General features: G+C 47.0%; 1 protein-coding gene across 1 annotated transcript in view; it reads left to right on the top strand.

Moving 5' to 3' along the window:
- The window catches only part of MICAL3 (microtubule associated monooxygenase, calponin and LIM domain containing 3), a 346,852-nt gene that overhangs the window by 166,476 nt on the left and 160,701 nt on the right, over positions 1–19,675 (top strand). Inside the window, exon 10 of the mRNA XM_044991795.1 lies at positions 11,517–11,900. Within this exon, the coding sequence (XP_044847730.1) occupies positions 11,637–11,900 (264 nt within the window). The 5' untranslated portion in view covers positions 11,517–11,636. The remainder of the gene's footprint in view (positions 1–11,516; positions 11,901–19,675) is intronic.

Here is a 19,675-nt window from a genome sequence, read left to right as displayed (position 1 = left end):
AGGCTTTCATCTCCAGACAGAAGTCCTGGTCCTACTCAGCTGTCAGCTCTCCACAGAATTCAGGTCATTGGTCCTGTAGAGAGCAGTGAAATGTTAAGGTATGCTTATCTGTGTGGAGACTGTCGCCATCTTGTCACACTACAGAGAAACAAGTGCTCAATTCCACACAAACTTCTTGGAAATATAATGGACATAATGTATCATAAAAGTCTTTTACCCAGGGCACCCTGAATAAAACATAGGATAGATGCTCCCCTCCTGTGCCATGCTCATTTTTTTTTTCCCCTCCCTTACTCATGAGGAGAGCTGGATAGTGATAGGATGAGACTTTGGAGGTTGTGTGGGGAGACAGATTTCTATTACATTATGTTGCTGGGTTATTTGATTTGATCTTTGGTCAATTGACATGTCTGTTTGTTAGTGTGTTTTTAAAAACTGTTGGCCTTTATCCAAGTGAGGGCACCCAGAACTCCTATTTTAGAAGAGTAATAATTCAAATAAATAAGCAAATGGTTTAAGAATTAATACAAAATTAAGATTGTTATGCCTTTAGGTTAAGAACTCAGATGCTATGGGGGTAGGTATGTTATTACGGAGAAAGGATGCTATTCCTCTAAGACAGGGTGGGTAAACTTTTTGGGCCGAGGGCCACATCTGGATGGAGAAATTGTATGCAGGGCAGGGGGTTTGGGTGCAGGAGGGGGTGCAGTGTGCAGGAAGGGGCTCAGGGCAAGGGATTGGGGCAGAGGAGGGGTGTAGGGTGCATGAGGGGGCTCGGAAGGGGGTTGGGGTGCAGGAAGGGTGCGGATTGTGGGAGGAGGCTCAGGGCAGGGGGTTGGGGTGCTTGTGGGGTGCAGCATGGGGCTCAGGACAGGGGGTTGGGGTGTGGAGTGTACAACGGGGTGCAGGAGGGGTGTGAGGTGCAGACAGGGGGCTTAGGGCAGGGAGTTGGGGGGCAGGGTGCAGGAAGGGTTTGGGCTACCTGCACGCCTGCCCTGACCCCATGCTGTGCCGCTCCAGGGAGAGCTGCGGCCCCTGGGTGGGGGAGGGGAGGAGAGCGGAGGGCTCCCAGTGCACTGCCCTTGCTGCACCTCCAGGTTCCTCCCCCAAAGCTCCCATTGGCCGCAGTTCCCCGTTCCCGGCCAATGGGAGCTGCGGGGGGGCGGTGCCTGGAGGCAAGGGTAACGCATGGAGCCCTCTGCCCTCCCCCACCCTTCCCCGGGGGGAGGCTGCAGGGACGTGGTGCTGGCTGCTTCTGAGAGTGGTGCGGGGCCCGCAGCACCATGGTGGGCAATCTCGCAGGCTGGATCCAGAGCCCTGGGGGTCCAGATCTGTCCCACGGGCCTTAGTTTTCCCACCCCTGCTCTGAGAGAGGTTGGATGAAGATTCTGTCTCTAGGCTATAAAATAAGTTATTGGAGGGAAATCAGCCTTGAGGCAGGCTCTAGAAAAGGACTTTCAAGAGCTGCAGAAAGAGGCCTAATAAAAGAACCAGTTTTGTGAGATATGGTTGGTGCTTAATTTGTTTGTTTTAGGCTAAGAAACTCAGATTTAATCTTCAATCCTTTTGAGTTTTTGCAATTTAATCTGTGAGCTCTGGGATCTAGACGACTCTGCATAAAAGTCTAGATACATAACTATAACCCTGATTCTGATAAGATTCTAGATACGTGACATAGATTCTATAATATAGATTTGGATAAGATTCTAGGTAAATAACTATAACCCTGAAACTGAAGGTTATATCCCCATCTTGAACCTGCCACTCAAGCACAATAGCCGGCCACTGAAACAGATATTCAAAGTTTGTTGGAAAAAACCTCTTTCTCGCTCTCTTCAAATTGCACTCTGCATCCTGTTCAAGTTCTCTGCTCAATCAATCTCGTTCCTGCTGGTGTATGTGCTGCTGCCCTCTGCTGTATGTAATTAGATCTATTGAAGTGTTTGTGGATTGTGATGGTCTCCCTTTCTAGAGGGGCTGTCATGCAAAGACAATATAGTCTCTAATTCTTGTATGGAGATTCAAGTGATAGAGGTCCATGTTTTATGGATTGGATTCCTGAGATATGTACATCATAATCCGTGTGTATGGTGGTGTTGACAATCATCTCCATTTTTGAACTCATAGGTTCCCTGCCCTCCCAGATTTTTTTTTTCCCAAACAGAGTTTGTCTTTTTTTTATTTTGTTTTAAAAGCTCAAATGAAGTGGCTGCGTGGGGCGGAGGGAAATCTATACAGCCCTCATGCCCAACTGTTGGTTTGTTTTGGCAGCTTCTCTCCCAAATGCTGTTGCTGGTTCTGCAGTAAAGAATTTAGATTTCCAAACCTATCAACCCTTCTGTCTACCAAATCCAGTCTTCCATAACAGAAACAGGAAGTGTTTCCTTTAAGTGATGTATTTGAGCTACTCAGAGCAATGTTCTTCATAACCGATGCCCTAGCTTTTCATCACATGTGGGTGTGGTGGGGAAATCATCAGTCTCATGCCACAACTTTGTGTGTCCCCTGTCTGCCTGTTCTTTTTCTACCCACTCCCTTCCAGAAAGTTTTTCTTCATCACCAGAACAGCTGAAAAGTTGGAAGCAGCACAAAGTGCTACAACATTCGCTCATCTATGAGTGGTTTATTTACATGTGGGTGCAAGTGGTTGGGAACATTTACATTTAGCTATTGAGAATCTGGTATTCACCAAAACATGCTAGGGAGTGTGCCTCAGAATTAAAAAAAAAAAAAAAAAAAAAATCCCGAGTGTCACTTTTCTGGGATATGCAGTGTAGTTGTAGCTGTGTCGGTCCCAGGATGTTAGAGAGACAAAGTGGGTGAGGTGATATCTTTTATTGGACCAACTTCTATTGTTGAGAGAGGGAGAAGCTTTTGAGCTACATAGAGCTCTTCTTCAGGTCTGGGAAGGGTACTTAGTGTCACAGCTAAATACAAGATTGCTAATGCTGACACAGATGGCTGAGTGTCTGAGCTTCATGCCTGTTGTGTTGAGACATCTCTTGATGACCAGGGTGAAAATGGTCTTGGTCATGAGCACCCATGGAAAAAAATTAGTGGGTGCTAAGCACCTACCAGCAGCCAACTCCCTTCCTTTCCCCCCAGCGCCTCCGGTCTGCCTGCAGCCCTGCTGATCGACTCCTCCCCCTCCCTCCCAGCACCTTCTGTCCACCAAGATCATGTGTTTTGCGGTGTGCAGGAGGTGTGGGAGGGAGAGGCACGGGGACAGGGTGCACTTGGTGGAGGTGGCAGAACTGGGAAGGAAGGATCAGGGGTGGGAAGAGGTGGGGTGGGGGTTGGGTGGAGGCAGGGCCTGGGGCGGAGCTGGGGTGTTAAGAGGCGGGGTGGGGGCTTGGGGAAGGGGGCGGGTGGGGGTGGAAAAGAGGTTTGAGCACCCTTGGGGCCTGGAGGAAGCCGGTGCCTGTGGGTTTAGCGATCTCAGCCGAGTTGGGACAATATAATTCTATTCAATTATCAGTCTGTGCTGAGATGTATACGGCAAGGCTAGCTGGAGTTGCTGCAGGGTAGAACTGAAGCATGCTGGTGGAGCTGAGTGTGGCAAAAGAGAAGCTTGTGTAACACCTGCCTGTCCTATGTCAGGTTAGAAATTTCTAAATTTCATAGGAAATTTTATTGCTCTTCAAAAAGTGTATATATGTGCAGTATTCACGTGATACAATTACAGCTTGTTTTTACCATCTCTCCTGTTTGGCTTTCCTGGGTCACAGTCACCCGTTGGTTCTGACAGAGGTGTACACTGATCTTGAATTTTTTTATATGTATTAAAACCACATTCTATGTGGTTCTTGTTAGCCAGTTAACTTGCTCTTTTGAAGTTCTTTTGGCATCTAGACTATACCATAATGTAACCTCTGATTACCTGTTGCCAAACTGCTTCCCTGGAAAATGTATATAATTTTTTTCCCCCAGGATGCTGGTAGAAAATCCAGTCCTCAAAGGATTTAGATTACCATACTGCTGGAGTCCCCATACTCTGTCCACAGCTTCCAGGCTGTATGCCCTTTGCATTCTTTATTAAGAGTCACGAAATTCTTCATTCTTTTAGTGTTCAATGTTGTGGGGTTTTTTTGTTTGTTTGACTGATTGTTTGTTTTTTAAAAAAACCTCTTCTCTCCCCTGCAAGCATACCCTTCCAGTGGTATATCATGCTGGGTCAACAGAGATACAACTAATCTGTATCCTGTACCTTGTTCCAAAGCTGGGGAGGTCTGCTGTGCAGGAAATACTGATCCTCAGCAGGAGTGGTAGCTGGGGCCTCCCAAAGAGAGTAGATTATGTTTTTGTCATATGAAAGTGTCCAGTCCAGCCATTTTTCAGAGACCTCCTTTAAACCAAAGCTGTCAATGAATTATAGGATAGCTGTGGAGGAATTCTAGGAATGTCCACCTTGTAGGATCTGCTAGGGTGGTGTCTAATCCTGGCAGTATGTTTCAGTGGGTCTGCCTGTGAAATGAAGTAGTAGGACATCCTCAGCGCTTTTGCGTTCAGAAACACCCAGGTGTCCCACCCCGTCTCACCCGATTCAGTATTGAAGACAAACGTGTCTGTATCTCTGCCTACTATGGTGTGAAGTGATTGTAGATTGACCTGAAAAGGGGTGTGTTGCATACACATGGAGTATCACCCCTTCCGGTGAGGAATAAGACTGGGGACAGTTACAGTAGTCTTTAGAGAAACCTTTTCAGGATGATGAGAGACTAGTGCAGAGGTCCCCAAATCTAGGAGGTGTAGAGGAACGTTCAGGGATGGGGAGTAGCAGGGCCTGGTCCAGCCCCCCGGGGGGTGGGGAGGGAGAGCCACCCCAGCTATGCTCCGATCCCGCACCCAGCCTTAGCCCCTGTCTATGTTGCAACAGCGGCTCCGCACCCAGCCTCAGCCCCTGGCCATGCTCCGTTCCCAGCCCTGTTCCTGACTGCAGACCTGCTCCCAGCCTAAGCCCCCTTACCCCAACCGCATCCACTCCGGTAGCCAGAGCGTAGCCCCGGGGTGGAGGTGGACAGGAGTAAGTGGGGGGGGGCACCCTGAAAAGTTTGGGGACCACTGGTCTAGTGGAATAGCAGAGCCGAAAGGTTCCATGGCAGTTGATCAGAAAGAAGGGATGAAATGGCAGTATTGGGGGTGGTGGTGAAGTAGCGGGGGCAGGGGAAGCACCCCATATCTTTGGGGAAGTAAAAGTCTGAGAGGAAAGAGGGGGATGCCCCAGGAAGTTTGGGCAGAAACTGGCACTGTATGGGAGCAACTGAGTGCACCAAGTCATATCCACTGCAATGGCTGGAGTCCATCATGAATGGAGGGGTTTACTTCAGGGAGTTAGGATGTAAAGATTGATTGGCTATAAGTTTATCTCAGAACAGCAGACAGGTAATAGAGCTGCTTCATGCTATTTACTCTGTACCTTAATTTAGACAACTGTAAAATGGGGTTATTGGTGCTTACCCACACTTTGAAGAATGCTTTGGCTAATGAATGCTACGTAAGTCTCTTGTTAATATTTTCACTACATTAGTTGGGATGTTGGGATTTTTCCCTGCTCCCAGGAAACGTCTCTTGAGGATTTGGGGCAATAGCCAGGGATTCTACCTGTCAAACTGCACATGTTGCCTTTGGCATCCCCCTTCTTATACTTTTAGAGCCTGTTTCATATAGGTGAGTGTTGCTCACTTCACCTTATTGGAATATAATGTATGTTGACTGCCACACTCCGAAGATCAGTTTGGTTGGGCATTCCCCCTCTGTGTACTGAGGGAGCACATCCGCCCTCCAGAAGGCATTTTCTTCCTTGAGAAATGAAATTCCTTGGCTATTGTGCCATCAGTGCAGCATACCTTGTGGTGCTTTGAAATGTGGTGACAGTGCCAGGACCTGAGGCCCTTAAAGAACAAGAGTCTGGTCTTGATTTTAAAGTGGTAGTTCCACTAGAGTCCTTAATTGCCTGAGAGGAGGATTTCTGCTCTCAGGGGAGCCACCCATCAATGGAACTCAGCATCATTGTACCTTGTGAACGGGTGCTGCACTTGCTGGGTGAAATGATAGATGTCAGGTCATTCGGGCTGGGCTCATTCCTTTCCTCCTGAAGCTGGTCTTGTATTATACCAGCTTTCCACATCTCTTACTATTCCCTTGTGATCTTATAAGGAGAGAAAAAGTGAGCAGATGCATTATATCCGTCTAGCTTCTCTCTTTCATTTTTCCTTGAATGGATAAATGCTGCCGCTGGGCAGTCTTGTGTTATGAGCATTTTGTGACTCATTGAAACTGTTTAAAATGAGCCCTGAATTAAAAAATTCTTAACTTGGGTGACTAAGTTGAGCAACTCTGCCTTGCTGCAGATAGCTGAAGGGAATCCTGACTCACCACACGGCCATTTGGGACACTGTCATTCTAATCTAGGGTGACCAGATGTCCCGATTTTTATAGGGACAGTCCTGATATTTGGGGCTTTTTCTTATATAGATGCCAATTACTCCCTACCCTTGTCCTGATTTTTCACACTTACTGTCTGGTCACCCTATTCTAATCATACTGTAGAACAGTGGTTCTCAACCAGGGGTCTAGGGCCCCCTGGGGGGAGCCATGAGCAAGTTTCAGGGGGTCTGCCAAGCAGGGCCAATATTAGACACGCTGGGGCCCAGAGCAGAAAGTCTAAGCCCTGCCACACAAGACTGAAGCCCATGGTCCTGAGCCCCACCACCCGGGGTAAAGCAGAAGCCTGAGCAACTCAGCTTCGCAGGGTGCCCTTTGGCGTGGAGCCCTGGGCAACTGCCCTGCTTGCTACCCCTTGCTGGACGTGGCTTTTATATGCAGCAAAACAGTTGTGGCACAGGTGGGCCATGGAGTTTTTATAGCATGTTTGGGGGGGGGGGGGAGGGCCTCAGAAAGAAAAAGGTTGAGAACCCCTGCTGTAGAAGAAGGCGGCTGTCCATTTGTCTCTGTCCCCACTTAGGTGCACTCTTAATGTAGGAACTTCCGTTGTGGTCACAGGGTAACTAGGTTTGGATGCATTAGATTTTTATCAGTCAGTGTCAGTTAACATTAATTTCATGGTGTGCACACACACACAAACCAACAACATTTCTATCCGTAATAATCAAATTTTACAGCTAGGAAAAGTAAGAAAAATGCTGCTTGAGAATTTGAGAGACTATCATTAAATAACTGTTTGAAAGCCCCATAATTTCATGCACATATGAAAATGTAAATCAATTTAAAAATCAGGAAAAATGCTTAAAAATAAACATAGGTATTACCTGCCAGAATTATGAAAAAATAAAAATAAAATTCTGCCAAGTCTCGGGATAATGCAGGAGGAAGATGCAAAATAGTATTTTAGTTGAGTTCAGGGAGGTAATTATTGCCACAGTGAATCTAGACAACATCTCAATCCATTTTTCAGACACTTGCAGTGCTTATTTCAAGGCAACTGACACAGTGAATACAGAATCATAAAATCTTAGAAAAGTAGGACTGGAAGGCACCTCAAGAGGTCATCTAGTCCAGCTCCGTGCTCTGAGGTGACATCAAGTATACCTAAACCATCCCTGGTGAACAGGGTAAAAACCTAAGATTCCCTGGATATAGTATAAACTGGCCCAAACATCTCCATGCAGCCATTTTTGCAGTCACCAGCTCGTACATTCTCTTCCTTTTGAGGTATTTATTTTAAATCTTTTTGGGGGGGGGGGCATCAATTTTCTTGAGGTGCAGACTTGCTCCTTGTGAGCGGTTAATATGCACTATTTTCCTTTAGGAAGAGCAGGTTCTTGTTTGAGCAGCTTAGTTCCTATATGGGCTATACCTCTCCCACCCGTGTTCCACCTTGAAGAATACATTCAGAGGAGACAAATGAAAACCAAAATGTTTCAGCCCCTGCTGGACTTTTGGTTAGTTTATTAGAAGACAAGCAGATCTAATGTCCAGTATGCTTTCCTGTCTGCTAAATTTTATGGAACGGAGGCAGATTTAAATAACGTCTTAAAACATACTGTGCATGATGTTGACATTCTGCTCTCGGTTGTGGAGGGGAAGCAACAAACATTGCAGCTGCATCTTTGCTCCTGCTATCTCCCTGTTTCTTGTCTGTATAATATGGGGCAAAAATAAGTGGAGTATTTTATAGCTCTAGGTATAGCAATCCATTTTGAATTTTGTTTTACAGCCTGACTGGCCTTGCCCTCCAACCCAAAAGGCTAGTAAATATCCACATGTTATTTAGCATGAGTTGGATGTTCTGCAGAGGGGGCCATTTCTTTGATTCAATCTGTAATAAATAAAACAATCTTGGCATTAAAAGGAGCTTTTTGTTGTTTGGAATAACCGTTTTGTACTGGATTCTATGAAAGATCTTACCTTGTTCAGAGGTTAAGTTCTGAGAGGTGTCATAGGCTGATGCCTGTAAAGTTCAGAGATTCGGAGCATTCCTATCTTGCCTCTTTTAACGTGTTTTTTTTTTTTTTGGTGCTGGTTATGAAATCGCAAGAACCTCAGAAGGGATGAATATTGCTTGGAAGAAAAAAATGTTTGTTCTATCTAATGCTTTCCCAGTCACTTGCATGATCAAACTCCAAAGCACACATCACCTCCAAGACCTCTTCCAACTTGCTAAATTGGACTTAGAGCCAGGATGGGAATGAGTTTTGCAGGCAACCCGTTCTCTTACCATTTGCACATCTGTTCAAATGTTTATGCAACTTTGAAATTAACGTTCTGTGGTGACTGTAGGGAGGAAACAGCACCTGGAATCATTCATAGCATGTTTTATTTTTGTTGTTTTCTTTTGTCCTGACATGAGCTGCAGATCCTGAGCGTACTTGCAACCATGAGTCAATGACAACCTCTTGCTATTGTTGTAAATAGAAACATGAGCCCTGTTCCTGCATGCTCTTCATGGGCTTTGTCTTTCTTTCCCAACACTTCAGTGTAGTAGCCAAGGAATGTGCAGAGCTTCTGAGTCAGCAATCAGCTGCCTCGAGACAAAACATGCAGGATACTGCCGACTTGCAGAAAAGCCAGAGACACATACTTATACCCTGGAAACCTGGCAAATACTTCTGCCTGTCCTTGCCTTGGCTCCTGTAGTCCCTGTGATCTCTGGCTTGTTGCCCTCTGATTTCAGGGGCTTCAATTTTTTTGCATCAAGAATGTAGAAATTGTGGGAGTGGGAGGTAAATGGAAATCCAGTGAAGCTACATGCAGAAAGAACAACTGAATTTCTTCTTTAAGAATAAGTGGTTTAAATATAGCCCTTTATAAAGTGGAGTGTGAAGAGGAGTCCTGTCCCCGCACCCCTCAAATATTTAATACACCACTTTGGTTAAGCTGTGTACAATGAGACAAACCTAGAAGAAGGACATGGCTTGGCAGAGTTTAAACACAAAGAAATAGATTTCTGGAACTGTAGCAGTTTTGGGTTTAACCCACAGGGAGACTCCACTGCAGGATCATTCTGTTGCATTTGTTTGGTGAAATAAAAATAGAGGCAGCATTAAGGAATGAATCCTGTGGTGGCTTGGATCTGGGTGCATTAATAATGCTCTGTAGACTAATGGACTTCTCTGCAAAATTGCAATTATCTGCAGGGGGTTTATGTCCCTTAATCTAGATTATTCATTATTGGGAAGCATTTTGTAAGTGATAGGAAGCCTGGAGATAGCACTTAATGCAAGGATCACACTGAGTGTTAGGATCTTTGAGTAATGGTGAGTGACAAGTAGACACAACACAAAACAGAAGTTGTACCTTGAATCTTTTAGCTAATTAGGGGGAGGGCTTACAGTCAGCATTACATAGATATAAACGAAGTAAGCAATCCAACATGACAAGCATTATGTTGGAGTGCTTTTTAGCATTCCTCTGGGGTTAGAAGAGGGGCGACATTGTCTCTTTCAAGGCTTAAAGCACAGTGACTTCAACCCCTGGAAAAGTATGCCTTGAGAGCCACAGCCTGGAGAGAATTTTCACTCTTGTGAAATGGGAATTAAGATTAAAAATAAGGAAGATCATCATTTCCATGCCATTTAGTGGATGTTACTGATATGGCCATAACTACTGGCAGCCAATCAGAGAAACCACTTCAGTGCACTAAAACAGTTGCCCTAATGAAGTCTGAGTTGTGTAAACACGCCGCCATGCTCTGGATTCTGTAGGTGAAAACTTGTTTCTCTCGAACAAAAAAGAATTCTTTGTTGTGTAATGGGGTATCAGCCTACTCCACCATTCCCAGCACTGAGTATTCACTGTCATGTTGGGGTATGGTGCAATGTGCCCAAACAAACTGCTGCAAAGCTATGACCTATCGAGGCATCGATATGAGCTGCAACGTTTGACTTGGCTTCCTTTCTGGTGAGAACCTGGAAGTTTTTTATCTGAATCCTTAGATGCCTTTTCTTCCCTAGCCTCCTTTTTTTTCTTTCAGCAAAAACTGCAAAGCTGCCTTTAATGAGTTCATATAAAATGCTGTACCCCTAACGGGAAGAGTTTACAGTGATGATAATACAGCATCCAAATCACTCCATCATATCCAGTTCCCAAAAAGCAATTAAGGCCAGAAGAATACCCACAGAGAGGCTAAACAGGGCAAAGTGAATGCCCTAGTGTGATGGAGCAGGTACACTTGGCATCTTTTTCATTCTAGTGATACTGATCTCCTTTGTAAAGCACTGTGAGATCTACTGATGAAATGAGTTAGATATTTTTATTTTTATTTTGTTGTCCTTTTCTTCCTCAGTCATTTGGTTGCCATTTGCTGGTTAAACTTCCTTGGAGTGAAGTAGCCATGATCACTTTTCTTAGGTCACTCTTTTAAGGTCACTGTGTTTGAGGCTTCTTCAGCCCAGTAGCACCATCTTCAGCATGCTATTTCCTCTTCTCCAGGTGCTGTATGTAGAGATGCATGTCTCTTGTTGAATCAAAGAACCAGCATTGATTTTGCTGGTGGAATCTCAACTCTTGCAACTTTTTCTTATGTTGGTGGTGCTGGTGTTCATAAGAGGAGCTAGATGTAAGCACAGCTGTGTTATGGAGGTACTGGTCTCTCCACCGCTATGGTTATGTCTAGCTTTTCATTACAATTAAAAGCCTGATGTTTTTGTTTTGTTTTTTTGTTTTTGTTTTATTTAAACACTGCCTCCTCCTCCTCTCCCCAACTTCACCAAAATTTATCCAATTCACTTCAGACTTCTGACTATGGAGCACAAAAGAAAAAAATGTTTGGAAAAACTTGTGTGTGGGAGGGAATCAGACAGAGCATTCATGATTTGATGGTCTTAAAAAAATCAGATGTAGAACTGTTTTCAAACAGTTCTAGTAATTTTTTTTAGAATGTTTATCTCCATCAGCTTGGCTGAGAACCTCCAATTGTGTGGTATTCAACTGGCCTCAGTGAGGACCATTGCCTTACTATTTATGGAAAGATTGAACTACTTTAGGTGATCAAAGTTGTAACTCTAGAAACATGAGTAAATGCAAGTTCATTGACATTTCTCTCTGCTACTTTCTAGGTTAATAATGCTTGTGGGCTAGAGGTGGAAGTGACTGGGCAGAGCAACATCAGGAAGACCACCAGGCTGGTAGAGCACAGCTGACCCCACACCAACTAGGGCAGCTGTTGAGTGGGAAGCATGGAGGAAAGCAGGAATGAGAAGGTGAACCAAGCCCACATTCTCTTCGACAGATTTGTCCAGGCCACAACCTGTAAGGGGACTCTGAAAGCTTTCCAAGAGCTTTGTGACTACCTAGAGCTAAAGCCCAAGGACTATCGTTCTTTCTATCATAAACTCAAGTCCAAGCTCAACTACTGGAAAGCCAAAGCCCTCTGGGCCAAGATAGACAAGAGGGGCAGCCACAAAGACTACAAGAAGGGGAAAGCATGCGCCAACACGAAGGTAAGGAAAATGGGTCTCCAAGGAGCTTACGCACCTGAGCCAGTAATGATCTGCCTAACTTGATTCTATGACTTGTCTGCAGAATATGCAAGGGCAGTGACTGGGTGGGGGAAATCTACGGGGAAAGGTTTATAAGGAAAAGGAGTTTCTTCTTTGAATAATTGCACATTCCCATTCCACTGTAGGTGTGAGTGTGCCCTGTGCACAGATGTTGGAAAAATTTCCCCCTCATCGGTACCCGTCAGGGTGGCTGGAGTGCCTTCTGTCGGTGGTATAAGGGGGCAGAGCCACCCCAACCTGCTTCAGTTCCTCCTTACTGGTAGTGACAGTTTTTGGAACAATTCAGGCCTGTTAATTCAAGTGCTTCCCTCACTCCTTTTCTGTATTTAGATCCTGTTTACTAGTTTATTATTTATAGTTAGTGTTAGACAACTTGTAGTGCTAGGTTTCCATTTTCGGTCTATTTGGACCACTTTTTTTATCTTCCCGTACCAGAACAGTGCTGCATTCACAAGGGATTAAGTCTTGCTGGACCTTCACAAAACCCATGCCGGTCAGCGACCCGCACTCAACCTGTTTGAAATGTTTGGGGGAATCCCATATTAGTGACACATGTCACATTTGCAGGTGATTCAAGCTCCATTAAAAAATAAGATGGTGAGGCTTGAGTGCTTGCTTATAGAGGCAGCACTTCGACCCCCATCAGAGTTGTCACGCAGGGAGAGCACCTCAGGTACATCAACTTCGGTATGGAATGCTCTGCCAGAGATGTCTGCAGCTTCTTGGGACTGTACTCAAGGACCAAAGGAAAGGTTCAGGCCTTCCTCAGGTTCAGTTCCTCGCTCGGCTGCGTCCGTACTGCAGCCAGACAGAGGCACAAACCTGAAGAAGCATTCAGGGGAGAGACAACCCCCCCGCCTCCCACAGGCAGGCTTGTCACCTCCTAAGAGGAGATCATCATCTTGGGAGCCTGTGCCAGGTCTGAGGCTGTCCCCCTGAAAGGCATTTTCAGAGCCAACAGATGATGCTAATCCCAACAACCCCAGAAGCATATGCAGCCTCAAGAAACGTGCTTAGCCTCACAGTACCGGTATGGCCAGCAGGAAAGGTCCTCAGCTGGTACTGATGCCCATGGTTCATACCTCGCTTCATCCAGATCCTGCAGTGCTGCTACCCAAGCCTCCATAGAAGTCCATGTTTTCTAGAGGAAAGCTTCCCATGATTTCTGTGATACCGCCATGCCCAGGCTCAGGCTACCTCTCACCAGTCACATCTGGATTTGCACCTCTGCTGTCAGAAGCATCTGACTCTTCTTCCTGGGACTTAGAGGTGAGGTCTTCTGTATCCCGCCCAGGACGGGGAACATATCCCCCCTCAGAATCGTTGGGACCCCCTGGGCCATGCAGCAGCCCCAGCACTGGCGTCCTCCTAAGGGTCAATGGCCCAGGCAAGGATGGGTCCCAGGCCCATATCCTTGGCCATTCTGGTGTGTTCCCCCCTCCTAGACCTCCTCTCAGTCATCTCACTTGCTGTCATGGAGAGTGCACCAGAGACATCAGCACAAAAAGCATAATTTTCCCAGTACTGAGACTGGTACCAAGCAGCTAGAAACCACTCACGCCCCCTCCCTGTCGCATGCCACAGACCAACTGCTGCCTCAGATGCCTCTTACTTCCTCATCACTAGATGAGGCTGTTGAGCCACCACCAGATGACCACCGAGCTCATCAAGGTCTTTTAAAGAGTTGCCTCTGTATTTCGCATTCAGGCAGACGAGATGCACGAAAGCTCTTAAAGGTTAGTGGTCGTCCTGGTATCAGTCACCTTAGCCAGGGTGGCTCTACCAGTTAGGCAGATACTCTTCTCTCAGCTTGTTTTGCTGTGGGGGCAAAGAAGAAGATACTTTGTCCCCTCTTAGGGGTATGAACATGTTTATTCTCATCCCCCTTTTCCCCCCATCCCTCCAGGTTCTCTTGTGTTGGCTGCTGCCAATGTGTGGGAAAGGTGGGGCCAAAAAGCATCCACACCGAAAGGTAAAGACTCAAAGAAGCTGGATCTGTTTGGTTGCACGCTTTATTCTTCAGGAACCGTGAAATTCAGAATTGCAAACCAACATGCTCTCCTGAGTCGATATGACTTCACTTTCTGGAAGAACATTATGAAATTTAAAGACAAGCTACCAGAGGACTAAAGATATGGACCGTGAATTTGGTAGGACCTCTTTGGTCAATTTCATGGTCATAAGATTTTTAAAATAATAAATTTTCATGATTTCAGCTATTTAAATCTGAAATTTCATGGTGTTGTAACTGCATGGTGTTGTGTCCTGACCCAAAAAGGAGTTGTGGAAGGGTGGGGGTCACGGTACTGCTACTCTTACTTTTACTCTGCTGCTGGCAGCAGCATTATCTTCAGAGCTGGGCAGCTGGAGAGTGGCAGCTGCAGCCCGGGACCCAGCTCTGAAGGCAGAGCCAGTCAGCAGCAGCGCAGATGTCAGGATAGCATGGTATGGTATTGCCACCCTTACTTCTGCGCTGCTGCTGGCGGGGTGCTGCCTTCAGAGCTGGGCGCTCGGCCTGCCTCTGCTGCTCTGCAGCCGCCCAGCTCTAAAGTCAGCGCAGAAGTAAGGGTGACAATATCGCGACCCCCCCTAAAATAACCTGGTGACCCCCTGCAACTCTCTCCTGGGTCAGGACACCCCAATTTAAGAAACGCTGGTCTCTCTGTGAAATCTACATAGTACAATATAGGGTAAAAGCACACAAAAGGCCAAATTTCACGGTCTGACACACATTTTTCATGGCCGTGAATTTGGTAGGGCTCTAGCTATCAAATAGACAAGAATTTGCAGTAATGGCTGGAGAGGTTAAACCAGTTGCTAGGACTGCTCTTCAGGATAGTTTGGATAGCACAGACCCGGTTGCTCAAACCGTGGCATCAGCTATTACTATGAGACGGTGTTCATGGTTGCAGTTGTGTGGGCTACCTCTAGAGCAGTGGTTTCCAAACTTTTTTGATTGTGCACCCCATCAGTAAAAAAATTTTGAGCACGCACCCCCAATATATGTATATTTATGTATAAATTATATACATGTACTACTGTACTAATATATTATGTACATTATAAAACATACACAAAAAATAGAAATTAAAGCATGAAATAAAGATGAAATAAACAATATTTTTAAAATTTTGTATTTTATTAATGGTACAAAAACCTCTTTGCTTTCACCAAAAAAAATTAATTTTTTTTAGTGAGAGCAATGTGATTTGAATATGCTTCATTGTTTCTGAAAATCTTGGTTTAACACTTTGTGATACAGCGATTTGAAGGTCTGGGTTAGGGTTAGGTGCAGGAGGGCGCTCAGGGTGAGGTGCAGGGTGTGGGAGGGTGCTGAGAGTGGGGTGCAGGGTCTGGGAGGGAGTTGGGGTGCAGGAGGGTGCTCTGGGAGGGAGTTAGGGTGCGGGACAGCACTCAGTCTGGGGTCTGGGAAGCAGTTAGGGTGCGGGAGGGCACTCAGGGTGGGGGTGCGGGAGGAGGCTCAGGGCTGGGGGAGGCAGGAGGTGCAGAGCACTTACCTGGGGCAGCTCCTGTTTGGTGCAGGGGTTGTGCAAGTGGCTCTGCGCAGCGCGACACCGCCCCCATGGCCGCGATTCTGGGAGCTACCCCTCCCCCTCCCAGGGCAGGCAGGGCCACCCAGGGGCTTTAGGGGCTGCAGGGCCCTGGGCCAAAGGGGCCCCGGGGCCCTGGCCTGCAGCTCTAAAGCCCCTTTCGGAATGCGGCCCTATGAGCACGGGCTGGAGGACTCAGGAGGAGCAGGTGCAGCCGTGCAGCCAGCGGCCGGAGAGAAGCGGCGCTTTCCCCTTCAAAGCGCCGCTTCTCTCCGGCCACTGGCTGCGTGGCTGCCCCTGCTCCTCCATGGGCCAGAGGACTCGGGTCCGCATTCCGAAAGGGGCTTTAGAGCTGCAGGCCAGGATCCTGGGGCCCCCTTAGCCCAGGACCCTGCAGCCCCTAAAGCCCCTGCGTTCCGGCTGGCCCTGCCTGGCAGGGAGGGACAGCTTCCTTGCTTGCTCGCTTCCTCCCTCCTCTGGCCATGCCCCCCCCTTTTTTCCCCTCCAGTGGCGCTCCTCTCACCGCGCCCCCCCCCCCATGGATCGTCTTGCGCACCCCCACTTTGGAGACCATTGCTCTAAAGGTCCCACAGACTATCCAGGACCTTAAAGGAAGATAAGATCCCTCCCTCTTTTCAGAGAAAACAGACGACAAGTTTCAGAGCCTTAAGAATTCCATGGCAACATTCAGATCCCTTGGGATGCATACCCCAGCAGTAAAAAGGAAGCAGCTTCATCCGCAGCAGCCATACAGACACTAGGGGTTTTCTTCCCCAATCCCAAGATCCACTAAGGAAAAAGAGCTGAGATTAAAGAAGATGCCCTCTGCTGCCCTCATCCTGTCCAGCCACTTCATCCAAGCAGGCATTTTGATGGGTTTGTGAAGGGGAGTGTACTAGTCACCATAGCTCCATCTGTTCTCCAGTGTTGGTTTACCAATCACTAAGGCTGCGTGTCTGTCATGGAGCTCACGGAAGTCACGGATTCTGTGATTTTCCACAACCTCCATGACTTCTGCAGTGGGCAGTGTGGCTCTCCCCAGGGCCACCCAAGCAGCTGGCCTTGGGGACAGCAAACCAGCTGCTGCTGGAACGGCCCCACAGCCAGCCACTCTCACAGCCCCGGGGCCAGCTGCACTGACTGCTGCAGGGGCAACCCCCTGCTGCTGGCCCCGAGGACCGCCTGAGCAGCAGCTGGTGTGGCTGGCCCCAGTGACCACCTGAGCAGTGGTCTGGGGCTGGCTGCTGGCCCCAGGGCCTGCTCAAGCCGTGGCCAGTGAGGCTGGCCCTGGGAACCTCTTGAGCTTGTCCGGGGATGGCTAGAGCAATGGCCCCAGGAACAGCTGCACCAGCTGCTGTTTGGTGGCCGCTGGCCCCAGAGATGGCCTGAGCAGCAGCCGGTGGGAATGGCCCCGGGCGCTCCCCATCCAAGATTTAGTCAGAGGTATTTACAGTAAAGGTAATGGACAGGTCATGGGCTGTGATTTTTCTGTTTATTGCCTGTGATCTGCCCATGACTTTTACTAAAACTACCCATGACTAAAGTGTAGTCTTACCAATCGCTTATCGCACTTCCTAGGTATTTGGACCCACATAACTTCAGGCCGGTGATGGGTCTTAAGCATGGTGGAATTGGGGTATGCCATCCAGTACAGTTCTACCCCCTCCCCCTGCACCCTCTCTTCCCTGTCCCTCTTCAGGAATCACTCTCATGAGATTGCCCTTCAATGGGAGGTCTTATCACTTCTTCAGGCAAGAGCCATAGAGGAAGTTCCATTGTACCTTGGGGGGAAAAGCTTCTGTTCTTGCTATTTCTTGATTCCCCCTCCCCGCCCCCAAAGACAAAAGGGGTCTCAGACCTATATTAGACCTAAGGTAGTTAAATGAATTCCTGAAGAAAATAAAATTCCAGATTGTTACCCTAGCTTCAGTTATTTCTTCCCTTGAGCAGGGGGATTTGGATGCTTACTTCCATGTCACAATACATCACAACCATCAGAAGTATCTCAGATTCATGGTGAATGGCTGCTTCGGTATTATCAGTTCATAGTGCTTCTGTTTGGTCTGCCAGCTGCTCCTCGAGTATTCATGAAGTGTTGTAGCAGCTCACCTAAGAAAATTAGACATCTATGTATTCCTGTACCTGGATGACTGGTTGATCAGAGGTCAGTCCAAGGCTCAAGTTCTATCCAGAATATCAACTGTCCTGTCCATGTTTGATGCACTGGGGCTTCTCGTAAATAGAGACAAATCAATTCTAAAACCAGGACAGACCATAAAATTCACCAGGGCAGTCTTAGACTCCATGAACTCCAAGGCCTTTCTGCCACAAGCCAGGTTTGAAACGTCCAGGGACTTAGTGTTGCAAATGAGAGCATTCCCTCGCACAATAGTATGCAGCTGCCTCAATCCCCTTGGTCACATGGCAGTATGTAGTTCATCACGCCAGATTACACCTCAGAAAGCTGCAAGCATGGCTTGCATCAGTTTATGCTCCGATTTAGATAAACTGGTTTGAGTGCCAACATTAATTTTGTCATCTCTCAGCTGGTGGAGGAAACCTCAGCTGGTGGGAGTTCCCTTACTCCCCCTCACTACCAAACTGCACTCTAGTCACAGATGTGACTTTTCTGAGCTGGGGAGCTCATGGACGGTCCCTGGAGACTTAAGGTCTTTGATTGTCTCAAGATTTAGAGACTCTCTAAATGTCAGGGAGTTAAGAGCGGTATGTCTAGTCTGCTTGGCCTTCCACCCCCCACATAGTTGGGGGAAAAAATTGTTAATTCTGACAGTTTGGTGACCATGTTTTACATAAACAAATAAAAAGGGGCATGATTGAACCAACTGAGCCAGGAGGCAGTTTGCCTCTGGGACTTATGTATAACCAACTCAATTAATCTCAGAGCTGCATATTTTCCAGAGAAACTGAACACATTAGCGGATCAGCTGAGCAGATCCATCTCCGATTACCAAGAGTGGTCATTATGTCCAGACGTGGCTAGGTCCATCTTCCAACTGTGGGGGACTCCCCAGGTGGACCTGTTTTCAACAGGAACCAACAAAAAATATTAGTTTCCTCCCTGAGGAGGACTCAGCGCAGGCTTGCTGACAGATGCCTTTCTCCTATCCTGGAAGAAATCTCTCCTATACTCTTTCCCTCCAATTCTTTTTGTCTTTCCAGAGTCATTTTCAAAGTGAAACAAGAACATGCTCACCTCATATTTATAGCACCGGCGTGACCTCATCAGCACTGAGTTGACCCTGCTCTCCTTGTCTGTCGAGCCTCCCCTGTCTCTCCTGTTGGATCCAGATGTAATTTCCGAGGACCATGGATGTCTGCTCCAACCCAACCTCCGAGCTCTCTGTCTGTCAGTGTGGATGCTTCAGGGCTGACATGCTTTGAGAAATCCTGCTTAAAGGACATTCAGAAACACTTTCTGAATAGCAAAAACCCCTCAACTAGGAATACTTACCTGGCTAAGTGGAAGTGCTTCTCCACCTGGTCTCTTGTGGAAGGTGTATCTCCAGAGGAGGCACCCTTGGGCCTTCTGCTGGACTATCTGCTAATTCTAAAACAGTGTTTGGCTATTAGCTCTATAAGAGTGCATCTCAGCAGCTATTTCAGCCTTCCATTTCTTGATGGTTGATAGAGCTCTTTTTTTCAAACCCCATTGTCACCCAGTTCCTAAAGGGCTTGGTCCGATTATACCCACATGTGTGAGATGCCATCCCTCCTTGAGATCTGAGCTTAGTTCTAGAAAAATTGAAGGGACCTCCCTTTGAGCCACGGGGAACTTGCTCCCTCCTTCGCTTTTCCATGAAGGTAGCATTTGTAGTGGCAATTACTTCAGCTAGAAGAGTGGGCAATTTGAGAGTTCCAGAGTCGTAGCCCACTTACACATTTTTCCATAAGGATAAAGTTTATCTCTGCCCTCACCCTACATTTCTTACAAAAGTAGTCCCTTATTTTCATGTTAACCAAGCAATCTACTTGCCCATGTTCTGTCTGAAACTGCATGCACATAGGGTCTTCATTCCACACTTTTGCTTCTCATTATGCCGTTTCCTATCAGTCCAGAGACAATGGCAGTTTCGGACAGGTTGTCGTACTCTCTCTGTTCTGGTAGACACCAAACCCACTTTCATGCATGTTTTATTCTGAATC

Source organism: Mauremys mutica, chromosome 1 (genome assembly GCF_020497125.1).
Source record: "Mauremys mutica isolate MM-2020 ecotype Southern chromosome 1, ASM2049712v1, whole genome shotgun sequence".
NCBI lineage: Eukaryota > Metazoa > Chordata > Testudines > Geoemydidae > Mauremys > Mauremys mutica.
Note: the sequence above shows the minus strand (reverse complement) of the source record. Positions and strands in the feature narration are given on the sequence as shown.